A 27,011-nucleotide genomic window follows, 5' to 3' on the forward strand; every position below is an offset into this window, starting at 1 on the left:
TTGGGTCTCGCGGAGGTCGGACTTGGGCTTAAGCCGGGCTTTGCATGGCTGGCCTGCGGCTGAATCAGGGGGGCCCGAGGACAGGGGGGGGGGGCCGAGGGCCGTGACGTGAAAGGATGGATCCACAGCGGGGGTTTGGCCGGGTCAGGGAGGTCCCGCTGAGCCCCTGGACGCCGTCTGTCCTCCGGTCTAGGAGCGGTAGTCCTTCTTACTGTACGGCCGGTTGCCGAGGATGTGGTCGATGTCCGACACCACGTGGGAGGTCATCTTGGGGAGGACCTGAGGGAGGAAAGGAGAAAGGTGGAGCGGAAAGAGAGAGAAGAAGCAAAGGGGAAGAGTCAGGACAAGGTAGGAGAGTCCCAACAGACCCATCACTCTGCAGCCTAACTAACGTAAAATGAATAGACATGATACTTTTTAAGGAAAATGACAGGTACGCCCACGTCAATCTGTGTGTGCATTGTAGGGTTGCCTGGTATTCCAGTGCCCCAGGAGTCCCACGGTACCCAACCCTAGAGTTCCCCACAATACCAAAATATTGGTCGCATCCTAAATACATTTCTACCATTTGCCATGTGTGAGGCAAAGCTTAATGTCTCCAAAACAGTTTGTTTGTTTCTCTGTTGTCACACCAAACGAACAGAATCCGGGCTAGGAAAAACCGTCCTGGCTCCGCACACGATTACCTGGAAGCTTTCTCCGTCAAAACCCAAGTCCTAACCTAACAACCGCGGTGAACGCGATCCCACCTGTATGGCTCCGAGATTCTCGGTGAGCTGCTCCGGGTTGGAGGTTCCTAGTAGCACGGAGCTCACGCCCTCATTCCTGAGACACCACGCTGGACGAGAGAGAGAGAGGGGGGGGGGGGATGAATGCGCTGCTGCTGGTCCGATGAAGCTTGTTGGAATGAACTCAAGTGGAGGGAACGGAAGTGGATATCAGCGAGTTGGATCACGCCAAAGTGAAAGAAATGGAATGAGACGCCCTGGAGCATGAAGCCGGATCTGCGCCGCTGGGCGCAACCTTTCAACTGGAGGAGGCTCCCGCGTCGAGTACGTGTTCTTCCACGGCTGATAGTCGCTCCCCCATTGTGGTGCACTGCTGCCATTAATTGCTGAATCACTTTCCCCTCCATGATTTGCTTCCTCAGGTGGGTGTGAGTGTTGCTGTGATTTAACGTGTGTGCACATGTTAGCATGTGTCTTGTGTGAGTACTTCTTTGATTAGGTAAGGACTTTTAACGTGGACCTGCCCCTTGTTTTTCGTTCCTGTTGGTTTCTCCATTCTGGCTCACACACACAAGCAGCTTGAATCCACTTGCGCGAGCTCTGAACTGAAATTGTATTGTGGTGCAATTCAGTGGAGGTAAAATAAATATTTACACACTAGATCTCACTCACTTACATCTCACAGTCGCATTCAGGTAGTTTTATTTGGAGAAGTACTTTAATCATCTATCGTTTCCAATGAGTAATTTTGGCTTTATTTACATTCCTTATTGTGGCAGCTCTGACTGCCACAAGCCACCCAAGTGGCGTTTTCAGGGTCCTCCGGCACAGAGACACAAGACGATGCGCTGTAGTCATCAGTCTATTGTAGAGAGTGGGCCGGCTGGAATTAGCCCAGGAGCAGATCGAAATTGTCATGACACGGGCTCCTATCCTGAGTGTGTGTGGGGATGGGGGCTTTACCTGTTGCTCGTTAGACCAACCGAAAAGATCAACCCCACACCACAATTACATTTTTTGCATTTACACACTTTGTCGGCTTGGCAACAAAACAAACAACTTGAAGGAGTACCACAAACGGATTGATTGTTGTGACTCCATAGTGAAAGACACAGGAGTAATGTGTTACATCCTTGGACAAGTCCATGTCTGTTGGGGTGTGTGTGTGTGTGTGTGTGTGTGTGTGTGTGTGTGTGTCTCACCCACTGCCAGCTGAGGGAGGGTGCAGCCCAGTTTCTCGGCGATGTGGCCAAGCTCCTTCAGCTTGGCTTGCTGTTTCCTCCCATCCTCACTCACTATCTTCTCCTTCAGCCACTGGTATGACTGGAGAGAGAGAGAGAAAGAGAGAGAGAGAGAGAGAGAGAGGGGAAAAGGGAGTGAGAAGAGAGATGAGCAGTGTGAGTATACGCGACTGAAACAACACCGGCAGACAGATGGGTGAAAGACCCGACAGTATTCCAAAAGATGAAAGCGTGCCATTGTTGTGTCAACCATCTGAGAAGGTAGGGCAAGTGATTAAACCCCCCCCCAAAAACACAAAAAAACGACACGCTACAACCCCACAACTGCCCCGGTACCTGCTCCGCCTTTTGAAAAAAGGTCATGTCCGACACGAATGGTTTTGTTGACAAAACATGAACCCATACCCTGTGCCCTACCTGGGTGCAATCAGTTAATATTTTTGTCGCTCAAAGCTCATCAAAGAGACATGTAATGGAGAAAGGTCCCGCGTCCAGGTAGACGGATCTGCTTCACCTTCATGGAGGCCCTGGAGGATTCGGGAATGCCGTTCTCGTACTTCCCGGTGATGATGCCGCAGGCCAGCGGAGACCACGTCATGGCCCCGACTCCTGTCGTCACGGAAAGCACAGGCTCGGGTATTTAGGAGAAGCAATATGGGTTATTTTTCTTAGTGGGCACTGTGTGTATTGAAATGATTAGACAGAGAATGATTAGCGCTGTTCAATTCACAAAACCTTCTTTTTTTCCTTCACTGGTAAACATCTGGTCGGATTGTAGCTCAGAAGATAAGCAAATTTAATTGTTTTGGCTTTCGTGATGGTGTATGCTACATCCTCTATGACACTGTGAAGGACGGAAGGAATACGTGCCTATCTTATGGTAAAGCTCCGGCAGCTGGACCTCCACCTTCTCCCTCTGGAAGAGATGGTACTCGGCCTGCTCGCACACCGGAGGGATTAGATTGAACTGTCTGGCCACCGAATACGCCTCCTGAAGATGGGGGGGGGGGGACAGGAAAAAAATAAATTGGATTGTTTTTTTTATTTTTCCCCCCACTCTTGGCTGCTTCATTTCACATCCACATTTCATATTCGTACTCGGGGCAAGACTTTGCGATGGATGGAGGGATGGATGGATATAGATAGATAGACATCCACATTTCCATATTATCTCCTTCGCCTTAAAGAAATGCGCTAGGGCAACGCGCGCACACACACACACACACACACACACACGTCAAACCCTGCAACCGCTTCCTGCAGCGGCCTGTTATTTTGCAGCCCTCCCGCTGGGGCGCACATGTCAGAGGGGGGGCGCGGTGGGAGGTCGGAAGACATTCAGCGCAACACTACGATAAAGTCCGCGTCACTCCGGCTACAAATTACCGTCCCGCTCGGCACGCACGCGACGTGACAGAGTGTGTGTGCGTGTGTGTGTGTGTGTGTGTAATACTTAGAGTCCTGCAGACCAAAAAGCTGTGTTTACCCTTCCAGAGAGGAGGGAGTTCTAATCTACAGAGACAACATCGGTTGATGAGTTTGATGGGGGGATGGGGGGGTTAGGGTTGTGTAACTTGCTGAAAAGGAACCCTCGGCAACCACATCCGACAACACCGTCAGTATTCTCCATACGTAGGTGTGTTCTCCACGATGCAGTGATGAGATTACGAAAAAAAATAAGGACCACCACTGGGGGAGGTCGGCGAACTGGGGACAAGGCCTTTGACGCTAAGGGATGGAGCTCATAAACCCCGCCCCTTGAGCTTGCTCATTGGTCCGTCAGGTTGGCAATCAAACTGCCTGGAAACGTGGCCCCTGACGACACAAGGGGCCACTTGACGAACACTCCCGGTCTGACAAGATGCTGTTTAAACAAAGTCGCAGTGGCTTCAAACACCAAACCCGGTGAACCGTACATGTTTTGGGGTATTGATGCGTTTAATCCGTGTTACATGTTATGTCCCTTTGTTTGTATGCTTTCACAGCGCCGGCGTGCGAGAGGAAACTAAAGCTTTCTTAAACTCTTAAGAGTCTCGGCCGCGGGACCTGGGTCATGCCTTGTTGAACTGTCTGTGGAACCGGTGAACACGCTCCGCTTTATAAAGTTCCGTTTTGCCGTTTCGCCTCCTTTTTGGAGGCTCGCCGAGGCGGAAAGTTTAAAGGTTGCTTCAAGTCGTGCATGTGGGCGAGAGGCCGGTTTTCTGGTGAAAGGTTCGTCTGAGATGAAAAGATGTTCAAAAATAACCCTCCAGGCGCCCGGGTCTCGGGGCGCGATCGGAGACTGGGACGCGGGCCAAGACGTCCAACGCAGCAACCCAGGGTCCGCGCCGGGAACGAATGCACTTCTGTAGCCAGGGGATGAGGCGTGGGGGGGAAAAAAAAGCCGCTCGACACTCACCATGATCTCCATCGCCGTCCACCGCGACGTTCCCCAGTACATGGACATGCCCTGGTTGATCACGTACGTCATCGCCCGCACAATCTCTGCACAAACACCAAGAGGAAGGAGTCGACAAAAGCTTCGCCGCCGGTTCTTCGCGTGGAACCGGAGGTCAGACACGTTAGAGTTTGGGTTTTGGAAAACTACAGTATATGAACCAATTTGCTTGTTTCATTGAGCGGTTGACTTTGATTTATTTGTTGATCTACCGGGGGTTGAATTGTTGTAATTCAAATTGACCACCCTCCTCTCTTGTACATTAAATACGTTGAAATATGGAAATATTACATGACATTACATATCACATCCTCAAATGCACTCCTGAGAAAACAAAATGTGTCTCGTTAAATGTTTTCTAAAGCCTTTCTCTAAATTTGTCGACCAAAGTAGCCTTATTATTGAACTCTGCTTTCAATAACAATACACAAAACACAACATACAGCATACAGTATGCCCCACGTGAGCCTAACGCTGTTTGAAAAGTAGAAGAAACAAATACGCCTTTTAAATTTTACAAAATAAAATCACGTAATAGGGATTTTGTTGCCAAAACAGAACATAAAAAACAAACAACAAAAGCCTCCCTCTGCACAGTTCCCAAGGCAAAAAAAAAAAAAGAAATGGATTTCCAGGCTGTGTTTCCAAAACGCACCGCCAGGGGGCAGCACTCACTTAGCACTGCAGCGCCTAAGACTCCTGTAGACGGCAAATAATCCTAAAACCTTGAAAGCTGCGCTCCCATAATATAATACGGCTCAGCAGATAAACTGGTGTCGTTTCTCATGAATACGGAACAAGCAGCTGGAGCTGAGGACACGGATCAGGAGCCGTGGAGCCATAAGAAGAGGGAAAAAAAGGAAAAAGGACATGCAGATGCAACTCAAGGGCGAAGATAATGAAGCGGCTTTTCCGAGAAGGGGGACAAAAAGACGGGAAACCAAGCAAAATAAAATGGGCAAAACCAACGAGCGGCCCAATTTCCTCTCAGAACAGCGAAATCGGTATTCCGCAATCGTGCGGGGGCACCGTCGAGGCTCCCCGGCGACTTCAAGGGCAAACTAACGAGCGCACGTCGCGGAGGAAGTAACCCGGCTCCCGACACATTCCAAATGCTGCATTTTTAATGAGGCTCTCAGCTCCCAGCGCTGCCATCTGTGGGAGCCCACGGCGCTGGGGGGCCAACACAAGTTTTCCGACCACTGAGGTCGTTGAGGTTACGCGCCGGAGCCTCGCGCTCGCTCCGATTGTGGCTTTGGCGGGGTGGGGGGGAGATAAAGCGGCTTTGCAAGTGGCTTTTCACAAGGCCACAGCGCTCGAGGGATTACGACGGGCCAGGAAGAGGAAAACAAGAGGAAGAAAGGAGAGAGGAGTCATAGTAAGAACAAAGCGGGGCTGAACAAGCTTTCACGCTTTTGAATAACTGACCTTAGAATAAACCACCTTGGAGCCGAGAGAGGGGGAAAAAAAAACTTTGAGTTTGGCGAAATGGTTGCGCTCTGATCTGTCGTTTCCCTTTGTCAAACGAGGACAGTGGAGTATACTGACTTGGTGAAAACTTCCCTCAAATTACAAGAAACTTCTCTCAAGATCTCCCATCATTCCAACCACCACACCACATTTTGAAATCCCTATGGATAACTTTATTTATTTTTAGAAATGTGTTAAGTTTTGCATGATTTCAGATTTGTGTTCAATCAAGCGACCACTGACTTTTCACAGGTCGACTCACCCTCCATGGGCGTGTTGCTGTCCGGGCGGTTGGCAAAAACAACGTCTACATACTCCAACTGCATCCTCTGTAGAGAGCCCTTCAACCCTGGGAGAGAGAGAGAGTTTCAGTTTTTATAAACCTTTTATTTAACTCATGTAGTATTTACTGATTCCAATGGCACACGCTAAAACAAAATAACAAAAGGCGTGAATCCGGTGGCATCACGATACAATAAAGTAAATAAATAAAAAGAAAGAAAGACTAATAAAAAATGAAAATAAAAATAATAATATAAAAAAGAAAAAACATCCAATGGGGGAATATATATATATATATATATATATATATATATATATATATATATATATAAAATATAATAATAATAATAATAATAATAATAATATTGTCTCTGTGTTTCTCACCTTCAATAATGTGCTTCCTGGAGAGTCCTCTCTCTGTTTCTGCTCTGTTTGGATCAACGCAGAACATGAAAACTGTTATGGAGCCGTCCAGATAATCTTGATGGAACATAAAAGTCCCGAGATGCAAGTTCCTATGTATTCATGTCGATATCAGATTGTCAGGGTTCAATCTGGCACCACAAAATGAAACTCAATGACTTTCATGTACTATCTTGAGCAGCATTTTTTCATCTTCAAGGACTTCACGCAAAACAAATACAACAAATTTTCAATGTGATCTTTATTAACTAAAATATAATATTAGTCTGTATTATAAATATATATATATATATACTGTATGTGGTTTGAGCAGCCACACCTGACCTGGGTCTAGGCAATTGGGCCCAGGATCAGTGTGGCTGCATACCTGTTGCTCGTTGGTTGGTCTAATGAGCAACAGGTAAAACCCCCATCCCCACACACACACATATATATATATATATATACACACACACACACACACACACACACATAAATGTATATATATATATATATATATACAATTAATCTGATTGTCATCATTATAAGTACACAAGTATACATTTCCCTGGCATCATGTCATAAAAGCGATTCTGAAAAATGTTTTTATTACGTTATGATTTGAATCACAAAACAAGGGGGAATATCGCAGCTTTTCAATGACTCAACGTTTTCTTTTTTTTTTCAGAGGACTTTTCAAGCACTTCAGCAAAAAAAGCGGCTATTTTCAAGGTATTCCCGTACTTCAACTCCCAAGGACGAAATTCAATCACTTTAAGCACTTCAAGGACCCGGTAAGAACCCTGGATTGAGTGTTGGGAGGGATTGATGGAAGGATGGAGGGACGGAAAGATGGAGGGATGGAAAGATGGAGGGCTGAACACTTCTGAGATGAAAGTGGGAGCGTCCGGGGATTCACAGAACTTCTTCACACGTATCACCTTTCCCAGCTGGACAGCTTAAGCTTCCTGGCCCGGTCGATTGTGTGGGAGTGTATATGTGTGTGTGTGTGTGTGCGCGTGCGTGCGTGTGTGTGTGTGTGTGTGTGTGTGAGACAGTAGGCGAGAGAGAGAGAGAGCATGTGCACTTCCCTGCATGTGGCACAGATAGCAGGTGATCCTTCAGAATAGATATAATTCAGGGCATAATTCAGTGGCTATCTTATTAATTGACAAATAAGGTTTTTAAAGGGGAGTGAAAAAATATTGACATGATGCACGTTTTTGTAAAAAAAAAAAAAGAAAAAAAAGGTATTTTGTTTATTCATGTATGTCTATTTAGTTTGAAGACTTAGTTTGATAGATTTTTACGGTTAAAAATTGTTAATTTAAGAGTTTGGGTTGGAGTCGAATTAAAGCCTTGTTTTCACTGTCTAAAACATGGTCGTACGGCCTGATATTTTTAGATCTTTAAGCCACAAAATGCGCAAAATGAATGAACTTCAAAATATAAATGTAAGTGGTTTCAAAGTGAGCGTACTTTATAGGGATGTTTGTTTTGACCCATGTCTTCATATTTTGTTTATTTGAATGCTAACTGATTTGGACACAACAAAACAAAAAAAGAGCAGGACGTCATTGACCCTTTGGATATAATTCATCACTTGTCACTTACTTTCCACCCCAGTAGAGCTTCGTTGTAATGACTAAAGTGGAGCGTCTGGGAAAGGACAGAAGAGACAGGAGAGGGGTAAAAAATATTTATATGAGATAATGTTATGAAATAGAGTCATCTCTCATATTAAAAGCTATTCAGCTATACACACACACACACACAGACACAGACACAGACACACACACACACACACACACACACACACGCACACATCTGTTGACAGATCTTCTCTCGTGTGTCCCCTGAGCTCACACACAAACAAGCAGTAAATAATGCATGGAGTCAGATCCAGGTTGATGTGTGGGAAAACGCTGCTGCGGCACTTTCCCAAACACAACGTGCAGGTGAGGAAACTCTTTTGTAGTGTGCGTGTATAGTCAGGAGTGTGTATAGTGTGTGGTGAGTAATGATGGAGGCGGCGCTGACATGAATTATTACCAAGTCATGTTTGTGATGCGTGACACACAAACATAGTCATATATATACACAGTACATATATATATATATATATTTTTTTATGTTTATATATGTAACATATTATTTACTTCTATTTTAATTTTGTTTAAATTTTTATAGTGATTTATTGTTGTTATATTTTCTATGTACTATTTTTTTCTGCCTTTTTTCTGACTTATCATTACTGAAAAAAATCAGCCCTTGGAGTTTTTCCCCCTCATCATTTCACCATAACATACTGTTTACTTGTGACAGATAAAATAAAATACTAAAATCTTGAATGTACTTGGCTGTAAAATAAAAACCGCTTGCCGGTGCCGCTGCTGCTGCAGCCAAGACTCAAAATCTAAAAAAAGAGCATGTTTATGTAAATCTGTGACGCAGGTTGACTCTGTGGGCATTGCAGTTTCCTGAAGTGTACTGAGGTTCCGCTTCCTATTCTGAAACTGTTTAACAACAGTTAAAGTCCAATTTTTTCCATAGATAATCTGTAAGTGTGGTCAAAGTTGGCTATATTTGGCTAAACATTTATTGTATATTGTATATGACTTTTGTATTGTATATATATTGTATATATTAGTTCTTATATATAACCAATTTTTACATTTTTTGGGGGGGTCATTTTATTTTTTATTGTTTTTTTCCCGTTATTTGTTAGGATATATTTGTTGTTTATCATCAGGTTAAGTGTATATTTCTATATTTTTATTGTGTACAGTTAACTGTTTATTTTAATGTAATTGTTTATTTTCATATTTTCCCATACATTGACATTTCCTTTGTCGTATTTTTATTCTATTGCTTTATTATTATTGCCTATTTGATGTCAGCTGCTTTGACGCTCTAATTTCCCTCCAGGCATGAATAAAGTATTCATCCATCCATCCATCCATCCATTCATCCATCCACCCAACCATCCATCCATCCATCCACCTATCTATCCATCCACCTATCCATCCATCGACCCATCCGCCCACACATCCATCCACACATCCATCCATCTATCCAAGAAGCAGAAAGATTGAGTTCTGACTTCTGTTTCTATTAGGAAAAGAAGACCATTGTTCCACAAATGTCATAACTTTGCTCCATGTGTCCCGAAATGTTTAGGAATGACACTGTTTTATATCAAACTCCAACCTTTAAGAACTTAGAAACAACTTAAAAAAACCCAGAAAAAAACAATAAAACAAAAGGGACGGCCGCATTGTTCTCTCTCCTGCTCACACAACCCGCTTATTTCTACGGTTTGACATGTTGCACTGTAGAATGGGAGCAGGCAGAGGGTCAGCTGTCAGGCAACTCTGCGTGGCTCCACAACAGTCATATCAACCGCTCACTGGTGTAAAGCAGTCCGCCCCGCGATGCGACTTCCTGTTAACGTGACGGAGGAACAATGAGCCGGACGCAGGAGTGTTTGGAATCTGCCGAAAAATCGGGTGCGTTGAGGAGCACTTTGTTAAAGATGGCGAAGAAACCGCTGACGGGCTAGTTCACACGTACCAGGCATGGAAGAGCTGCAGAGAGCCAATTCATCGCTATCCACACACACACACACACACACACACACACACACACACACACACACACACACACACACACACACACACACACACACACACACACACACACACACACACACACACACTTTTTGATGGCCTCTCACTCCATCCCTCGTCTGACCCAGTTGATCAATAACTCAATAACTTCAACACTCTCAAATCTTCAGAGAGAATTCCTAAAGCGTACGGAAAACAGAATCTCAGAACACAGAGCTTTCTAGGTCCCCGCCTCCCGCCATCACCTCCCTGGCCTCCCATTCTCTGCTCGGCTCAAACCGAAGGGGCGGGTCGCTCGTCTACAATGCCGTCCAGCCGAGCGCTCCTCCGTATCGCCAACACACTGACGGGGTTCGGGACTCGGCTCCTCCACCCTGGCAGGGCCTCGGCCTCGCTCCTCCGCCTCTGCGCGTTCTAGAAGTGCCGCTCATCTCGGCCGTGACCCTTCTCCTCCCTGGCGCCCTGATGGTGGAAGGAACGCCCCCCCTAGTGGCAGAACGGCAGAAATCGCTCCCCATCCCTTCAGACTCCACCTGGACCCTACTTGCACCGGCCTGTCAACCCCATCAGCATCTTATTTCCCTTTACTGTCGAACATACTTTCCTGTGAAAAGAAACGGTAACCTCTGTCCAACTCCACTAGTGCAGCTTGTTTCTGGGGAATGTGACTGTGACACATTGTGCAGTTGGTTTGAAACTGTGACAAATGTACTTGTTGTAAGTGGCTTTGGACAAAAGCATCTGCAGCTAAATGACATTATGAAATGCAATGTAGACTGATATGACAGCATGTGTGTGTGTGTGTGTGTGTGTGTGTGTGAATCTGTGTACGTGTCTCCACCAAGTTCAAGAGATTATTTGTCACATACATCTACATACGGTCATACGTATATGATACGGTTTCTATTCTATTATTTTTATAATTTATCATTATGTTTTTATTATATATAACTAATTGGTGGTAAAAATGGGGTTTTGATATTCGTATAGAAAACAAATCTCATCTCGCTGTTCTCTTGGAAAATGAAAGTTAAACACACACACACATACACACACAAACACACACACACACAGACACACACACACACACGCTAAACCCTTTCACACGCGAACCCCAAAATAAGCATTACCTCCAGCATTTCTTCTTGATAATGTTTCCGAGAATGATTTCCGCCCTGCGACAGAAGAGACAGGATGTTATGGATGTTATTTACTTTGGATTTTCCGCTGAGTCAAACGGGATGGAGGCACACAAAACCCCCGCAAAACACTGTGTCAGAAAATCAACCAGCATTCATCGTTCATCATTTCGAAGGCTATTGAGAAAATGACTGACCTGAGACCCTCTGAATTTGGTAAAATCAATGGACTGTTGACACAAGGCGGGTTGGGTCCATGGTTTCATGCTGTTGGCACCAAATTCTGACCCTACCATCTGTGTGCCTCGGCAGAAATCAAGATTCATCAGACCAGGCTACGTTTTTCCAGTTTTCAACCGTTCAGTTTTGGTGAGCAGCCTCAGCTTTCTGTTCTTGGCTGACAGAAGTGGAACCTGATGTAGACCATCCGCCTCAAGGTTCCACGTGCATTCTGTTTTTCTGTTCCCCACAATTGTGGTTATCTGAGTTACCGTAGCCTTTCTGTCAGCAAGAACCAGTCTGGCCATTCTCCATTGACCTCTCTCATCAACAAGGCGTTTCCATCCACAGAACTGCCGCTCGCTGGATGCTTTTTGTTTTTCGCACCATTCTGAGTAAACTCTAGAGACTGCTGTGCGTGAAAATCCCAGGAGATCAGCAGTTAGAGAAATACTCAAACCAGCCCGTCTGGCACCAACAATCATGCCATGGTCGAAAACACTGAGATCACATTTTTTCCCAATTCTGATGGTTGATGTGAACATTAACTGAAGCTGCTGAGCCGTTTTAGCATGATTCTATGCATTGCACTGCTGCCTCATGATTGGCTGCTTAGATAATGACATGAATAAGTGAATATGAATATATGTGAATATGTTCCTAATAAGGTGTTCAGTGAGTGTGTATATACAACCACAACATTAAAACCACCTGCCTAATATCGTGTAGCTCCCCCTCGTGGCGCCAAAACAGCTCTGACCCGTGGAGGCATGGACTCCACAAGACCTCTGAAGGTGTCCTGTGGTATCTGGCACCAAGACGTGAGCAGCAGATCCTTTAAGTCCTGGAAGTTGTGAGGTGGGGCCTTTATGGATCAGACTTATTGTTCCGGCACATCCCACAGATGCTCGATTAGATTGAGATCTGGGGAATTTGAAGGCCATGTCAACACCTTGAACTGTTTGTCATGTTCCTCAAATCATTCCTGAACAATATTTACAGTGTGGCAGGGCTCATTATCCTGAAAGAGACCACTGCCATCAGGGAATACCATTGCCATGAAGGAGTGAACTTAGTCTGCAACAATGTTTGGGTAGGTGCTACGTGTCAGAGTAACATCCACATGAATGCCAGGACCCAAGGTTTCCCAGAAGAACATTATCAAGAGCATCACACTGCCTCCGCCGCCTTGTCTTCTTCCCATAGTGCATCCTGGTGCCATCTCTTCCCCAGGTGAACGACTCACAGGCACCCAGCCATCCACATGATGTAAAATCAACGTGATTCATCAGACCAGGCCACCTTCTCCCATTGCTCCATGGTTCAGTTCTGATGCTCACATTCCCATTGTAGACGCTTTTGATGGTGGACAGGGGTCAGCATGGACACTGACTGGTCTGCAGCTACGCAGCCCCACACGCAGCAAGCTGTGAAGCACTGTGTGTTCTGACACCTTTCTATCATAGCAGCATTAACTTTTCAGCAATTTGTGCTACAGTAGCTCTTCTGTGGGATCGGACGAGACGGGCTGGACTTCACTCCCCACGTGCATCAATGAGCCCATGGGCACCATGACCCTGTTGCCGGTTCACCAGTTGTCCTTCCTTGGACCACTTTTGGTAGGTAATAACCACTGCATACCGGGAACACCCCACAAGACCTGCTGTTTTGGAGATGCTCTGACCCAGTCGTCTAGCCATCACAATTTGGTCCTTGTCAAAGTCGCTCAGATCCTTACACATGCCCATTTTTCCTGCTTCCAACAAATCAACTTCAAGAACTGACTGTTCACTTGCTGCCTAATATATCCCACCCCTTGACAGGTGCCATTGGAGCGAGTTGACCAATGTTATTCACTTCACCTTCCAGTGATTTTTATGTTGTGGCGGATCAGTGTATGTGTGTGTGTGTGTGTGTGTGTGTGTGTATATATATATATATATATATATATATATATACACACACACAGCCACACACACACATATACAGTATATACATACAGTTTATACATATACAGTATACATACACACATATACAGTATACTCACATACATACATGCACACACACACACACACACACACACACACACACACATATATATATATATATATATATATATATATATATATATATATATATATATATATATATATACACACACACATCCTACTTACTTCCCAGCAGCGTAGACCTCTGCTGTGTCGAATAAGTTGACTCCACTCTCATAAGCTATTGTCATCAGCTGCTCTGCAACCTGGATCGAGGTAAACACAAAATGGTCTCATTTGCATTATCTCACAGGTCACATATGTCCTGCAGAGGTCAAAAGCATAATAATTAATTTTGGAATTTTGTGTATATTGGAACATAGCTTATGGAGGAGCGTTTGTGCTCCAAATTTTAATGGAATCATCATAGTGGAATAACATACAGTGCAAACATGACATTGGTTTTAGTACCAGTACCATTTTCATGTCTCTTATACTGAAAAACATTTATGGGTATTTGATTTTAGTGAAAGAAATACAAAATTTGTGTCAGAAAGGTATGAAACCAATCCTGAAAAGCAATCCATGCAATGATATTTCATGTTGTTTCATGCATTTCAATCGATGCCAAAAATTCACCAACATCAAAATGGAGAGAAAATCTAATTTGGTGTCCAATCAGAGTCATATACCAAATTTGAGGAATGGACAGAACTGTTAATAAATTCCAGATTCCTGATATCTCAAACTGAAGTGGTACATTCAAGCCATCCATTAGAGTGGGGTCATCTTGAAAGCATCTCTTCCAATTGTTTTTGGCTAATTTTGAGGTGAAATGATTCCCCATTGTTGCTCTCGGTCTTAATTTTACTTTTCATTCTGACAAGCTTTGATATATGCAATCCTAAAAGTGTCACAATGATAAATACCAATACTAAACTAATACTATAATAAATTAATAAGTACATGTGGAAATATGAAGAGGAATAATAAACAATTGGAAAATATATACATAAAAATATCGATAAATCCAGAAATTAATATAGACACATAAATTGGTATGAATCAGAATTTATTACGCCTTTATTTTTCCACATTTCTTTTTTTATTTACTTTATATTGATTTCACATTTATTTGGTCATTAATTTCCTTATATATTTCTTTATCCACTTCCATATCTTTTATTTTAATTCATTGATTTATTTATCTCCATATACATTTATTTATTCATTTATTTCCGTAAATATTTATCTATTTATTTCTGCTTTTCCTGTCAATCAACTTGTTTTGCCCCGCCCCCTCAGTCCAAGCAGCTGATGACTGGTCATGTCGATGTGCTGCGTTCGTGACAACTAGGAACTGGAAACTTTCTACTTTCGCTGAGGAAAATGAATGGCCCTCCATCCCATAATTCCTCGACAGAAACTAAGAGACTGAGTTCCCCAACATGTTGTTCTGTGATGTCACTTAAACGTCTGATTCTGATTCTTCTGATTCACACCAATTTGTATTTCTATATTAATTTCCAGATATATCAATCGTTTTCTCTATAAATCTCCCGATTGTTTTTCACTCCTCTTTAGATTTCCACATTTATTCATTCTGTTATTCATTTATTTATCATTGTGCCACTTTCAGGAGTCCATATTCATATTCATATCACATGCAGTAATATGAAAAGTAATGCGATGCGTCGTTGGTTCTTTTTCCCACATGTAGTTCATGTTGTTCCGCTGCAATGATGAATTTGAATACAGTGCCTCTCTCCAGTAGCCAGCACTGAGATTAAAAAGCTTCTGGTGCTGAAGAACGGAAGAACTACTGCTCTGTGAAATATGTATCTGTTTTTGTTTTTACTCATTTGGTTCATTTGAAGGAAGAAGGAGCAAAGTGATATCTATTGGGAAATCATACGTGGCCTTGCATGTGTGTGTGCAAACATGTTTATGTGTGTGTGTGCATAGCTGATCCATATTAATACAGACATCATCCGACTATTTATTTTTCCTTGATGTGATTTCCAGATGGCACGCTATATTGCACAGGAAAGTGTGAATTAGTCATTATTGCCCTTTGGCACATTATGAGTTTATATGGATGTGGGAATTGTGTGTGTGTGTGTGTGTGTTATTTACTATAGTTGTGAGGACCGCTCTCTGAATTGAGAATTTTTTGGTTTAGAAATGCACCAGAAACCATGGGTCCTCACTTACCAGGGGATTTTACTCGGACCTCACTTTGATACCAGTACAAGAATTTGTGTACTGTATGCGTGCGTGTGCGTGTGTGTGTGTGGGTGTGTGTGCGTATGTTGGGGTTAATGTATGGACAGCATCTTACTGTAGATGTATATATGATGCATGTTTTCTATTTGTGTGTATTACTGTGATTGTTTGTTTGTGTGTGTCATTTGGCGGTGTGTTCATGTTTTTGTGTGTTTTACTGCGTGCGTAGGGCTGTGTGTATCTCCTCGGCCAGTGTGGCGGTGGACAGTACGAGTGGTGTCTAACAAAATGAGATAATCCCTCCTTTGAGAGTCTGTCCATCTCTTCAGCTTTCTCTCTGCAAGGGCCGCTGCAAGCCGGGCAGGAGACCAAGCCAATGAGTTCATGCCCGCGTATGCTTCTGTGTGTGTGTGTGTGTGTGTGTGTGTGTGTGTGTGTGTGTGTGTGTGTGTGTGTGTGTGTGTGTGTGTGTGTGTGTGTGCGTGTGCGTGTGCGTGTGTGAAAGAATGAGTGTCTCTGAGTGTGTATGTGAGATGATGAAGAAGAGATTGAGGCAACTGGAAAACTGTTAGTTGTCACATTGCCCAGTGGCTCGAGTGCTTTAGGTTTTTTATAACTGATGCATTAAGGTAATTACAAACAGAAAAGAGCTTTGTTGAGATCCATAAAAAGACCTACAGATGGGACCTGAATACCAAAATATAAATATAAATCGACACCACATTATTCGCAAAATGCCGCTTTGGGTCACTTTGGAAACTTAACGTAGCAAAGAATAACACCTGTTGCCACGGCAACACCCTGCCAAGTGTTCGTGACTATTGCACTGAGCAAAAAGAAAAATGCAAAGGTGCAATTACTTTATTACTTTTGAAATTTGACCCACTGAGGTTGGATGAATATCGCTTGCTTTTAAAAACAGTGAACAGAAGGAAGGGGGCGGGATAAAAGACTGGCGCTGCTTCATAATGGCTATTTAATATCTTTCAATCTCCACATCAGACTGCCATTAATGCAAATTGGGAAGGATAAAGCACAAAGGATGAAAGCCTCTCTGTGTAGAACAGCGCTGAGAAGCAATCAGAACCAATTGTTAGAAAGGGTCTGTGGGCTGGACCATTTAATGAAAGTTAAAGAACGACAGAACAAGAGCAACTTTTTCAAAGAGTTTAAATAAAGGACAGAGGCAAGACAAGCAGCGGAGGAAAAAATGCAGAAAGTTGAGAGAAATAAAGAAAAGCTGAGCATGAGAGGTGGCGTAGGCGAAATAAGGACAAAGGAACGTTAGGTAGAGTCAAAGGGAGACAGAGAGAGAGAGAGAGAGAGAGAGAGAGAGAGAGAGAGAGAATATCCACAGTCATGCAAATTTGTCAATTTTGCTGTTGACGTCCACGAGGAGAGAAAGTGGGTGGGTGTTACCAGTTATTTCTTCAAATCCAAACCGAAATTTGAAGTCCCACCAATGGTGCACACACACACACACACACACACACACACACACACACACACACACACACACACACACACACACACACACACACACACACACACACACACACACACACACACACACACACACACACAGCTGCACGCACTCACACACATGCAGGACAGCTCAGGTCCGTCCTGTGGGACAGCACTGAGTCACGTTAAAATCTTTGCTGAAGCGTGTGGGAGGCGGCGCTGTCTGTAGCCGCCGGGCCATGCAGGGTGAAGCACATTTCCATAAAGTAGCATGGAACGGACGTAAGGACGGTGAGAGAGAGAGAGAGAGAGAGAGAGAGAGAGAGAGAGAGAGAGAGAGAGAGAGAGAGATGGAACGAAAAACCCAGGGATTCCTCTCTCCAAAACTCCAGATATGAGGTCACCAAAGTACCCAGTGCCACCCACCCACACTCATCCCACCCACCCACAAAGCTGCGGTGAAATATTTTCTCTTTTATTGTAGCTGCGATCTGGCCGTGCGGCGGTTTATATTTCCAGCCGAGCCTCTGAAGCGCTTTCAATGCGGATGTCAGCTTTGACCTTCCTTGAAGGTGAGTAAGTGATGCGATGACTCGCCACTGCAGCCACAAACTTTAGGAAACTTTTATTTTTTTCTCCTCTCTTGCTGTGTATATTCACCCCTAGATAAGGATGTGTGTGTGTGTGTGTGACTCAGTGTTGGTGTACATGTCCTTCGTAGTTTTCGTGTTACGTCAGATGCGTGGCTGATGTGGTGCTGGGTCATGGGTTGCTGTGCCAGAGGTGTCGCCCGCACCATCCCATACTGGCGGGTGGGGGTGGGTGCTAAATGACCATGACCATAATGTGTGTGGGTGTGTGTGTGTCTGTGCAATGAGTGTGACTTTGAATGGAGGACGTTTTCGGGCAAAATTAGGACTTTCATTTTTAATCTTAAAGACCCCGCGGCGATGAAAGCAGTCCACTGGGTTTCTTCATTAAAGTGTTTTTCCTTCTCTAATTCCTAAAACCTGGTTTCATGAACAGATGTGAAACCGGGATTCGAAAAGTAAAATTCCACTCCGGGATTTTGAGCCAGTCGTGTGGACTTGATCAAAAAGCCTCAACCCAGAGGTCCAACTAATGGCCGAATGCAGGGCTGGAGCAAAGACACGGCAGAACTTTTACTTTCTGGACCTGACATTTTCCACCTCTGGGTTTTATGGGGGCTTATTTTCGAAGCTTCGTGGAGCAGAGTGGCAGAAACACAACACAATCAAAACCCAACTCTGTAAAGCTTCAGTCCGCGCATGGCCATGCATTATGCAGACTGCCTACCCACACACGCTGCTGATCAGAGGTGCCCGGTGGACACATTCACTGTGTGAGGGATAGCGCTGACATTGATTCGGGAGCATTCGCTGTGATGGTGCATGGAGGGAGGCGCGCGGCGCAAAGGGTTGATAATGGCAATAAGCTGCTGCGCTAATCCTCAGGGTGGAGCAGAAATGATGCCGTGTTATGTAGGTGCGGTTATTTCTACGGCGGAGCTTTCTTCTCGTCGCTCAAACCATTTGGATAGGGGATGAAGTGTGTGTGTGTGTGTGTGTGTGTGTGTGTGTGTGTGTGCGCGCACATGCATCTCCTGACCGTACTGTAATCTGCACAACATCGCATTTTCAACATAGTGGCTCACACGCACGCTGTCCCGTCCTGTTGGCGTTAAATGGTAGAAATCTGAAGCTTGCCGTATGTAATGACTCACCATGGAAAATGTGGTTTTAATCTGGCGTGTATCTGATTAAATGTGATCAGGTGTAGTGACGCTGAATGGAGGTCAGATTAAGCCGCAAGCTAATTGAGTTCATATGCAAAACGGGTGTCAGACCTGGATAACCATCCCACCGCTTTTTAATTAGCCATAACTATAGAATGACACACGGCTGGCTGAAATAAGGAATAGGGAAAATGTTCAGAGGGCGTCGGCGGTTCAAACGCTACGGAGGAGCCAACGGGAGTGGAGGATGAGAGGGTGTGGGAATCTTTTAATTAACCTCACCGAACTACGTACAGTATGTCTTTGGAAGCCGGCTTTCTGGAATGAGACCGTTCTAATTCCACATGCAATGGATATTTAAAAAAGGGGCTCACCTCATCTGTGATCTGTCCGCCAAATGTCACCCATGTGCCTGGAAGGGAGAGGACGAGGGAGAGAGGGAGGGAGAGGGAAAGAGGGGAGAGAGAGTGAGACGAGAAATCCGCAATTATAACCAGCATGTGAGGTAGATTCAAACAGTCAAAGCTCATCGCACAGAATACAGTTGTTCTGGGGGAACCTGACGTGAAATGAAGAGGTGAGGTCAAACCGGATGGAGCGTGATACACCAGACTGGCCATAGAATTGTCTGGCAACTCATTCTTGTCTTTGTGTTCTTTATTTATGGGCGTGCGCCCCCTTAACTATAACTCCATGTTTGAGGTCGCTCTCTACACTGCTGATCAGCCAGATAAGAGGCTAAGCCACGCAAACCCTAAATCCCGGCCACGCTCCACAGATGAATTATGCATCCGGCGATGTTGTGGCTTAAAATGATTCTCATGAAGACCGGGGAACAGTTACAACGCCGCCTCCGTTCTGCTCTGCCACACATGCACGCACGCACGCACGCACACACACACACACACACACCTTGACATACCAGCATGTTGTCTGCTCAGGCTGCTAATATTACGCTCCAAGACTTAAGTGTCGCCATAAAAGTTCCTGTATTGTTTAAAAAAAATACCCAATTCAAATTTGTTCAGAATCCCAGTCGTTCCCCCCGGAGTTTCAATAATAAAAACATTACATTCTTTACGTGCGAAAAGGGAACTAAACTTGGGCCCCAAATAAGAAATGCACTCGAAATATTCAAACTATTTCAGACGATGCAGTTTAATGACTCCACATGTTTGGGTTTGCAGAGAGAATTGTCCCATTTCTCGTCTCGTCTCCTCATTTCTTTCCCGTTTCCCTTCCGTTGTACATATCCGTCCTCGGCTTCTACTTTTCAGTAAAGGCAGAAAATAACGGCACTGAAATTCGATTGCCAATGAAAGTTTTCGGTGTGCTTTAGGTTGCCGTTTGGCTGGTGCTGTCATTTGGTGTAAACGGTATTGCACCCAAATGTGTGGGCTGCTGGATTGTGTGAAACTGAAGATGACTGCTTTTGCAATTCCGAGGAAATTGCTGCTTTCACCCTTTGTGTATAAAAGTATTATGTTGAGGTTATTTTACTGAAACTGGTAGAAAAGCAATAGGCAACTACTGTCAAAATATGTTGGCCTTTGAAATGCAGGACAACATTCTGTAAGTGCATGTTCAATTGTAGTGTGCTGTGCTACCGCCCTTTCATCTTTGCACACATGAATCTTTTATTCAGGTGTAACACTGGTTACAACACTGTGGCACAGCAGTGAGAGGAGCACCAGCTACCAATAGTAGCACTGAAGCTCCCGCGAATTCAGTGACAAAAGCGAATGGTTTTTGTTTGAAAATAACTCAAAATAACTCAAATAACTCAAATTTCAGGCTGCTTTGCCATCACGTGAACAGATTTTGGATCCGTCCCCGATTAGTGCGTTGAACGCCCCCCTAGATCCTGCCCACGCACTGCATGAGCGGCGGGTAGAGCACAGGGATAAACTTTCTAAAAACCTAAATTACTCCTTTCAACCACTCATGCTGGACGAAAGAACCTGGAACAACGCCTTGCTGAACCAAACCGACATACAGCTGAGACACAGAGGAAGTCATGGTACAGGTTTGCTGTGGATAGATATTTTCTTAATTCATTATTCTTACTCTCTCTCCCTCCCTCTCCCTCTCTTTCGCAAGCCATCCACTCCGCAGCGTGAACCAAAAAAAGCTCCGACTCCATGTGAACCACCGCCGCTGCTCGCTCGTCTCGCTCGGCTCAGGCAGACGGTGACACCCGGTGCTTCCGTCGCTCAGCATGGAGGCGCCGAGCTGGAAGTCGGATAAACCCCCACCATCCTTCCCGTCACCGCGCCTCATTATTCCTCCAGGTGTGGCCAGAGGGTCCACCCAGGGTTTTTACATAATGCATGACTGCTTGAGGAAAATTTGGATTTGTTCGAGGATAATGACATTACCGCGACTTAATAGGGTAGTGATAACTGCATGGCTCCAGGTGCACTGTCAGCAGAGTTGCACGCTCCGATGTATATACTGTTTGGGCTGATTTGGAATAATGGAAATGGCCTGTTCCTGGAGCGCGCGCGCGCACACACACACACGGGCGCACACACACACACACACACACACAATGTATGGGGTATAAAAAGGTCTATGGTCTTATATATGTAGGCGTGTTGGTGTGTGTGTGTGTGTGTGTGTGTGTGTGTGTTTTTTACATGTTTGCAATCAGCCCTCTAAGGCCCTCTTGGCCTTGCCAGAGTGGTAACCATAGTGGACGATGTCCGGCAGACCGGGGGACTCAGCGTGGATTGAAAGACCCCGCTGACCTCCAGCGGCTGGCTGGGCTGCCTTTAAAGGACCACCGCCAAAGTTGTTTTTTTTCCCCTGTTAGATGGGAATTAAAAACCCGCAAGCGGCTGCCAGGGGTTAAAGAAAAAAAAATAAATCGTAGTGGCTGCTTTCCATGTTGCTATTGTATGCGACGCGGTTAATCCGGTTGGATTGCGGAGCTTTCTTCTGGCGCCGCAATACCTTTGGGATTTCCAGTGAGTGATCAAAAACATTTGCTCCTCGGTCTTGCTGAGCGAGAATCAACAGAACTCCCTCATTAGATCTTCCTTTTTCTGGCCAATTCCCATCTCGGAATCATTCAAGTCTTCCGAATCTCAATTTTAACAATTTTATTTTGCCTTGTATTTTGGAACGTTTGTTTCCACCGTAACTGACATTCATCTGTTCGCGGCCGAGCAGGAGTAGTCGAGTTTAAAGTCACACCCGAAAGGGTGTGAGTTACGTGATGAAACAGGGAGCGACCGGTGGAGAAGGAGGAAGTGAGGGAGTAGAGGAGGGAGGTGTGATGGGAGGAGGATAACATGGGTTGTGGGTGTGTCGTCTCGGCCTATCTGAGCGTGGACCCGCAAAGTCTCCTTCGGGAAGACAGTGAATTCCAGACAAAAAGTATATTTTGAGCCCACCTGCAGCTAAATTCATGTCCTGCTTTCCCTGTCATTTATTTGAAGTTTTGAAGTGATGGATTTCACTGTATATCGATCGCTGGCTCGCTCAACATGTTTCAATAGTCAAGTTTTATTTTATATCATTATTATTTCGTTTCTGCAGACGATAACAGTTTGAGAAACCCAGAGACAAACCCAAAAAGACAATTCAATTGTTAATCTCAATTAATCATCAGAATTTCATGATACAGTGACAGTGCATCCCCAGTTATTTGTCCAAAATCTCAAATTATATTATAATAATTATATGGCAGTAAGGAGTGCTCTAGAAAAACATCATAGCTCAAAGATGCTGAAATTTGTTTAGATGGCCTTTAATCTTATGTCCACACTAATTTATTGGGTATGGTCATTTTAACTTTAGATGACTTAGGCTGTAAAAGAAAATTCTCATTTGATATGCTCAGTTCAATGAAGTAAAGTTCATTTTCACAGCTTGGAGATTAGTGACCCACATGGAAATTGAATTGCGAGAAGTACTTACGCTGAGCCGAGAGCCTCGTTGGAAATTACAGTCAGGGGATCGTAAAAATGCGCCCCCAAAAATGCTAAGTCACCAAAAAAAAACATACAGGGAAAACGATGTGTTTTCCTTGATCGCTTCTTTTTGGTTTTGGTGTTTCAGCTTTAGTCTGAGTGTGTTTAAGGACGTGATTAGGTCTCTAGGGCAGACGGAGCTCGTAGCCAAGTTAATCTGACGAGCGTGGGACTGAGGTCAGCGCCGCCGGGACTAAAAACTGGCTCAGTCCACGATCACATCCGCTGTCAACGAGAGAGAGAGGGAGAAAGAGAGAGAGAGGGAGCGAGAGAGAGGAGGGAGGAGGGGCGTGGAATGGGAAATGAGGGGAACGGGGAAATGTAGAGGAGATACTGTATGTAGAACGTGACAATTATTACATAATTGCCCGATGGCAATTACTTGAGGTGATCGAGATCTTTCCACTAAATCGTTTGGATTCCACAATTATATGTTCTCATCTAAATGTCAAGGGAGTTTTAAACCAAAATAATAAATGTCGTAATGAATGGAAAACGAATTAAGTGCGTTTCCATTATTAATTGTCTCCCTACATTTTTGCTACAATAGGCAATGCCAATTAATAATATTATGTGTATTATGTGATTGTATTAAGGCTGACAATGTGATAGTTGTATAAAATCAACAAATAAAATTGGTATGTGGTGGCATATATGGTATAATTGTTTGTGCGATAATTAATCCTCAACAAAAAGGTCACGATAGTGAATGTATATATTGCAACATCTTTCCATTGATCAAAAAGATTCCTCAGTCTTAGCTGTCGCACCGCTGTCGCAGGAAAGCTCAACCGGCGTCACCTTGAATGACGTGAGTTGAAATGCAATGGAAGCGATCGGAGGTTATGATACGGGGCAAATCCCGTTGATTGAAGACTTAAACATTGCACCCAGGTAGAGATCCTATAGATTCCAGGGCTTTAGGGTTTTAAAATTCGAAAGGGTTTCCCACATGACCTCACTCTTTCCTAGCTGTCATCCCGGGAGCACGTAATGCAAACTGGCCGCCCCTCAGCATCCTCTGGCTGCTGAAAGTTCATCGTCTAATAATATTTTGCACAGTATAGCGTGTCCTATGAAGCAGTTTGTGTTTCATAAGTTGTGAGTTAGTGTCGTGTAGTAACCGGTCGTAATGAAGATGCTTTTACTGATTTGGGTCCAGATGCATTGGGGGTGATCGATGGGTCTTTGACAGGACATATTAATCTTTTGCCAGAATTGGGGTTTTTTTTAGGAGCTTTTGAGGAAATCACGTGCTGAAGTAGGTGTTTCTGAATGATTGGAGTATTTGTTGACATTGGCTTGATGATAGATTATAGAGCTGACTAGATGAAAAAGGGTCATTATGAATGACGTTCTCTAGATGCTGCTCTTTCCACAAGAGATTCACTGGTTTCTTGTTAAGGAGGAAGTCTGGATTGACATGACTTTATAAGATTGTTATGAACCACATTTGCCCTCATCCGATCTCAAGCACTTGAGATACAACCTTCCAGAGAAGAACTTAAAGAATCCAACGCTCACCATACTTATTTCAATGTTACATAATAATAGTGAAGAATGCGTTTTACAGGCTTTTCTTCAGCATCTCTCCCTCTCTCAAGCAATCGATATACAAAAATAAAATGTCTTCCCCTTTCCACTGTCTCAAATTATTACATGCTGTGTGTCTGCTGCCACCAGAGAGAGGTATAATTGCTGTTTAAAGACCACAGATTAGTTGGAATTACGCGGGGGATTGGGGGGGGGCAGGGTCTGACCCCCTAATTAAGACTTGTACCCCTCTAAAAGAGTCAAAAACAACAGGTTGAGGGGGTTGAAACATTTATATATCCTTCTGACCTATTATTGTAAATATGACAATATATTTCCCATATTCATGCCTGGAAGAATATTGTAATATGATTTCACCCCTAAAGTGGACAATACCATTACACTGAGCATCGCGCCCCACGGAGCAGCTCCGCAGCGGAGGGGCGATCCGCAGCTCAGATCAGAGCGATTTTTTTTCTCAAACAAAGCAAATAAAAACTGTGCGGCAAATTCACAAAAGGAATTTCTGCTAAACCGGCACAAATAACAGAAAAAGCAACCTTCTACGTCACAAGCACCCGCAAAGGGTGAAATGCACCGCTAACTGCTCTGCCACGCAGATAGCAGTCAGCGGTGCATTTCACCATAGCATCTTGATATGCCAATGCTATTTGCACAGTTTGAAATGAGGTATTATCCCTATATTTGGTGCAAAATTGGACCCTTTCTATGCAAATGAGCCTCTTGCAAATAGCGTCCAATTACCGGTGCAAATAGCCACACGCACACACAGTTAGAGTTACAGTATTACCTTCTGCAGAAAGCTGGTGGGCCTAGGATAGGGTGGCTGTACACCTGTTGCAGGTTAGAGTAATCAACGAGCAACAGGTATAACCCCCTTCCGCACACACACACACAGGAGAAGAGCCCTTGTCATGTTTTACATCTGCTCTGGGGTTGTTCCCCTTTGCCCACTAGCTACAATAAAACTGGTGTGTCTTCAACCCCATCGCCTGTGTTTCTATGCCGGAGGGCCCTGAAAATGCCACTTGGGTGGCATATGGCAGGCAAAACTGCGACAGTGGTGTCCGAACAGGGTCTCTCCGCCGCTGGGAAGGGACACAGAAGGGCTTTCCGAACATGCACTGGAACCACCAGCGGGTCAACGGGGGGCCACAGCACCAACTCTTTCCCAACTGGCAGCCACAGCAACCACCATGGGTAACCCGCCTGTAGCCAGCTGCTCCAACCAGCAGCCACTGCTGGGACCATCCAGCAGCCCAGCAGCCAGGCCACCCCTCCAAGCAGCCCCCGCAACAGCAAAGCCCGGCTACACCTCCACCAGCCAGCACGGTAGCCCGAGTCCCCAGACTCCAGAAGGGAAGAGGGGGTAGTCTCCTTCGTCACCCTGGGGCAGGGTCGCCTATGGAACGTCCTGTTCCGGGGAACCAGGACCAGTTCTGTTTGGTTGGACATTTTTGTTTGTTTTTTGTATGGGAACCCTGTTTTAGAGTCCAGTGTTTTATAATTTTATGGCATAGGAAACCTTTGTCAGAGTCTGTAGTTTTAGGTATGGGAACACTGTTTCAGAGTTCAGGCACTTCTTTTTGGGGGGGGGGGCAGAGTTTGGTGTCGGGGGTATGTTGTGTGGGGGTGGTGTGGTTTGAGTAGCCACACCTCTTGGGCCCAGGATCAGTGTGGCTATACACCTGTTGCTCTTTAGAGTAATCAACGACCAACAGGTAAAACCCCCATCCCTCCCCACACACACACACAGGAGAGGAGCCCTTGTCATTGCATGTACATCTGCTCCGGGCTTTTTACCACCATGCCCACTCAATAAAACAATACAATAAAACTGGTGTGTTTTCAACCCCATCACCTGTGTCTCTGTGCCAGAGGGTCCTGAAAACGGCACGGCGTGGCAGGCGGAACTGCCACACGGCAATCCATTCTTTGTAAATTCGCCCTTGTGTGTTTTTATTGGAGATACCGCCCCCACCCCAACCCACCCCAAGCAGAGAAAAAAAATGCCCGGACCCTATAATTTGCACTCGGCTTATGGGAGTCTGTGTCTGGGGAGTATTTATCAAGGTGAGGGATTATAAAAACATTTTTCAGAAACAGCCCAACTGCAGGACTGCGGTTGATGGGGAAGATTACAAGACATTAGATAAACATTCAGCGTGGAGGCCCCCGTGGCGGGAGTCCATCCAGACGGCATTAATCCTGCATCACCACCGATAGGAAAGCTGTTTAAGTTCTTGGTTCCCTTCGGCCGACTCTGCCCATAATACTTTTCCTCAACAGCCCCTTTTGAGAATGCAGCAATGATGCGGCAAACGATGCAGCAAGCGCTCAGAAAGTTGGCACTTGCCGGACAGCCGCATTTGTGTGTTTCGGCCGGAAAAAGGGGAAGTTAAGGAGTTAAAAGCATTCTCACAGAATTGCTGATGGCTCTGATTAGAAAGGTAAACGCTGATTAAGAATTTCTGGGCATTTTTTTGCTGGTAGGCAATT

General features: G+C 44.8%; 1 protein-coding gene across 4 annotated transcripts in view; it reads right to left on the minus strand.

Annotated features, from left to right (window-relative positions):
• kcnab1a (potassium voltage-gated channel subfamily A regulatory beta subunit 1a) overlaps positions 1–27,011 on the minus strand; it is a gene marked incomplete at its 5' end in the record, with an annotated part of 122,937 nt that continues 95,926 nt past the window's right edge. For 3 of the 4 annotated variants that reach the window (XM_080007067.1, XM_080007068.1, XM_080007069.1), the window contains 12 exons: positions 1–279; positions 750–838; positions 1,931–2,051; positions 2,484–2,578; positions 2,840–2,960; positions 4,368–4,453; positions 6,139–6,225; positions 6,543–6,586; positions 8,175–8,219; positions 11,320–11,364; positions 13,722–13,801; positions 19,356–19,393. In XM_080007067.1, the coding sequence (XP_079863193.1) occupies positions 190–279; positions 750–838; positions 1,931–2,051; positions 2,484–2,578; positions 2,840–2,960; positions 4,368–4,453; positions 6,139–6,225; positions 6,543–6,586; positions 8,175–8,219; positions 11,320–11,364; positions 13,722–13,801; positions 19,356–19,393 (941 nt within the window). In that variant the 3' untranslated portion in view covers positions 1–189. The remainder of the gene's footprint in view (positions 280–749; positions 839–1,930; positions 2,052–2,483; positions 2,579–2,839; positions 2,961–4,367; positions 4,454–6,138; positions 6,226–6,542; positions 6,587–8,174; positions 8,220–11,319; positions 11,365–13,721; positions 13,802–19,355; positions 19,394–27,011) is intronic. The other variant, XM_080007070.1, reaches the window with a different exon arrangement.

This window comes from Zeus faber (genome assembly GCF_960531495.2).
Source record: "Zeus faber genome assembly, chromosome: 9".
NCBI classification, from domain to species: Eukaryota; Metazoa; Chordata; class Actinopteri; order Zeiformes; family Zeidae; genus Zeus; species Zeus faber.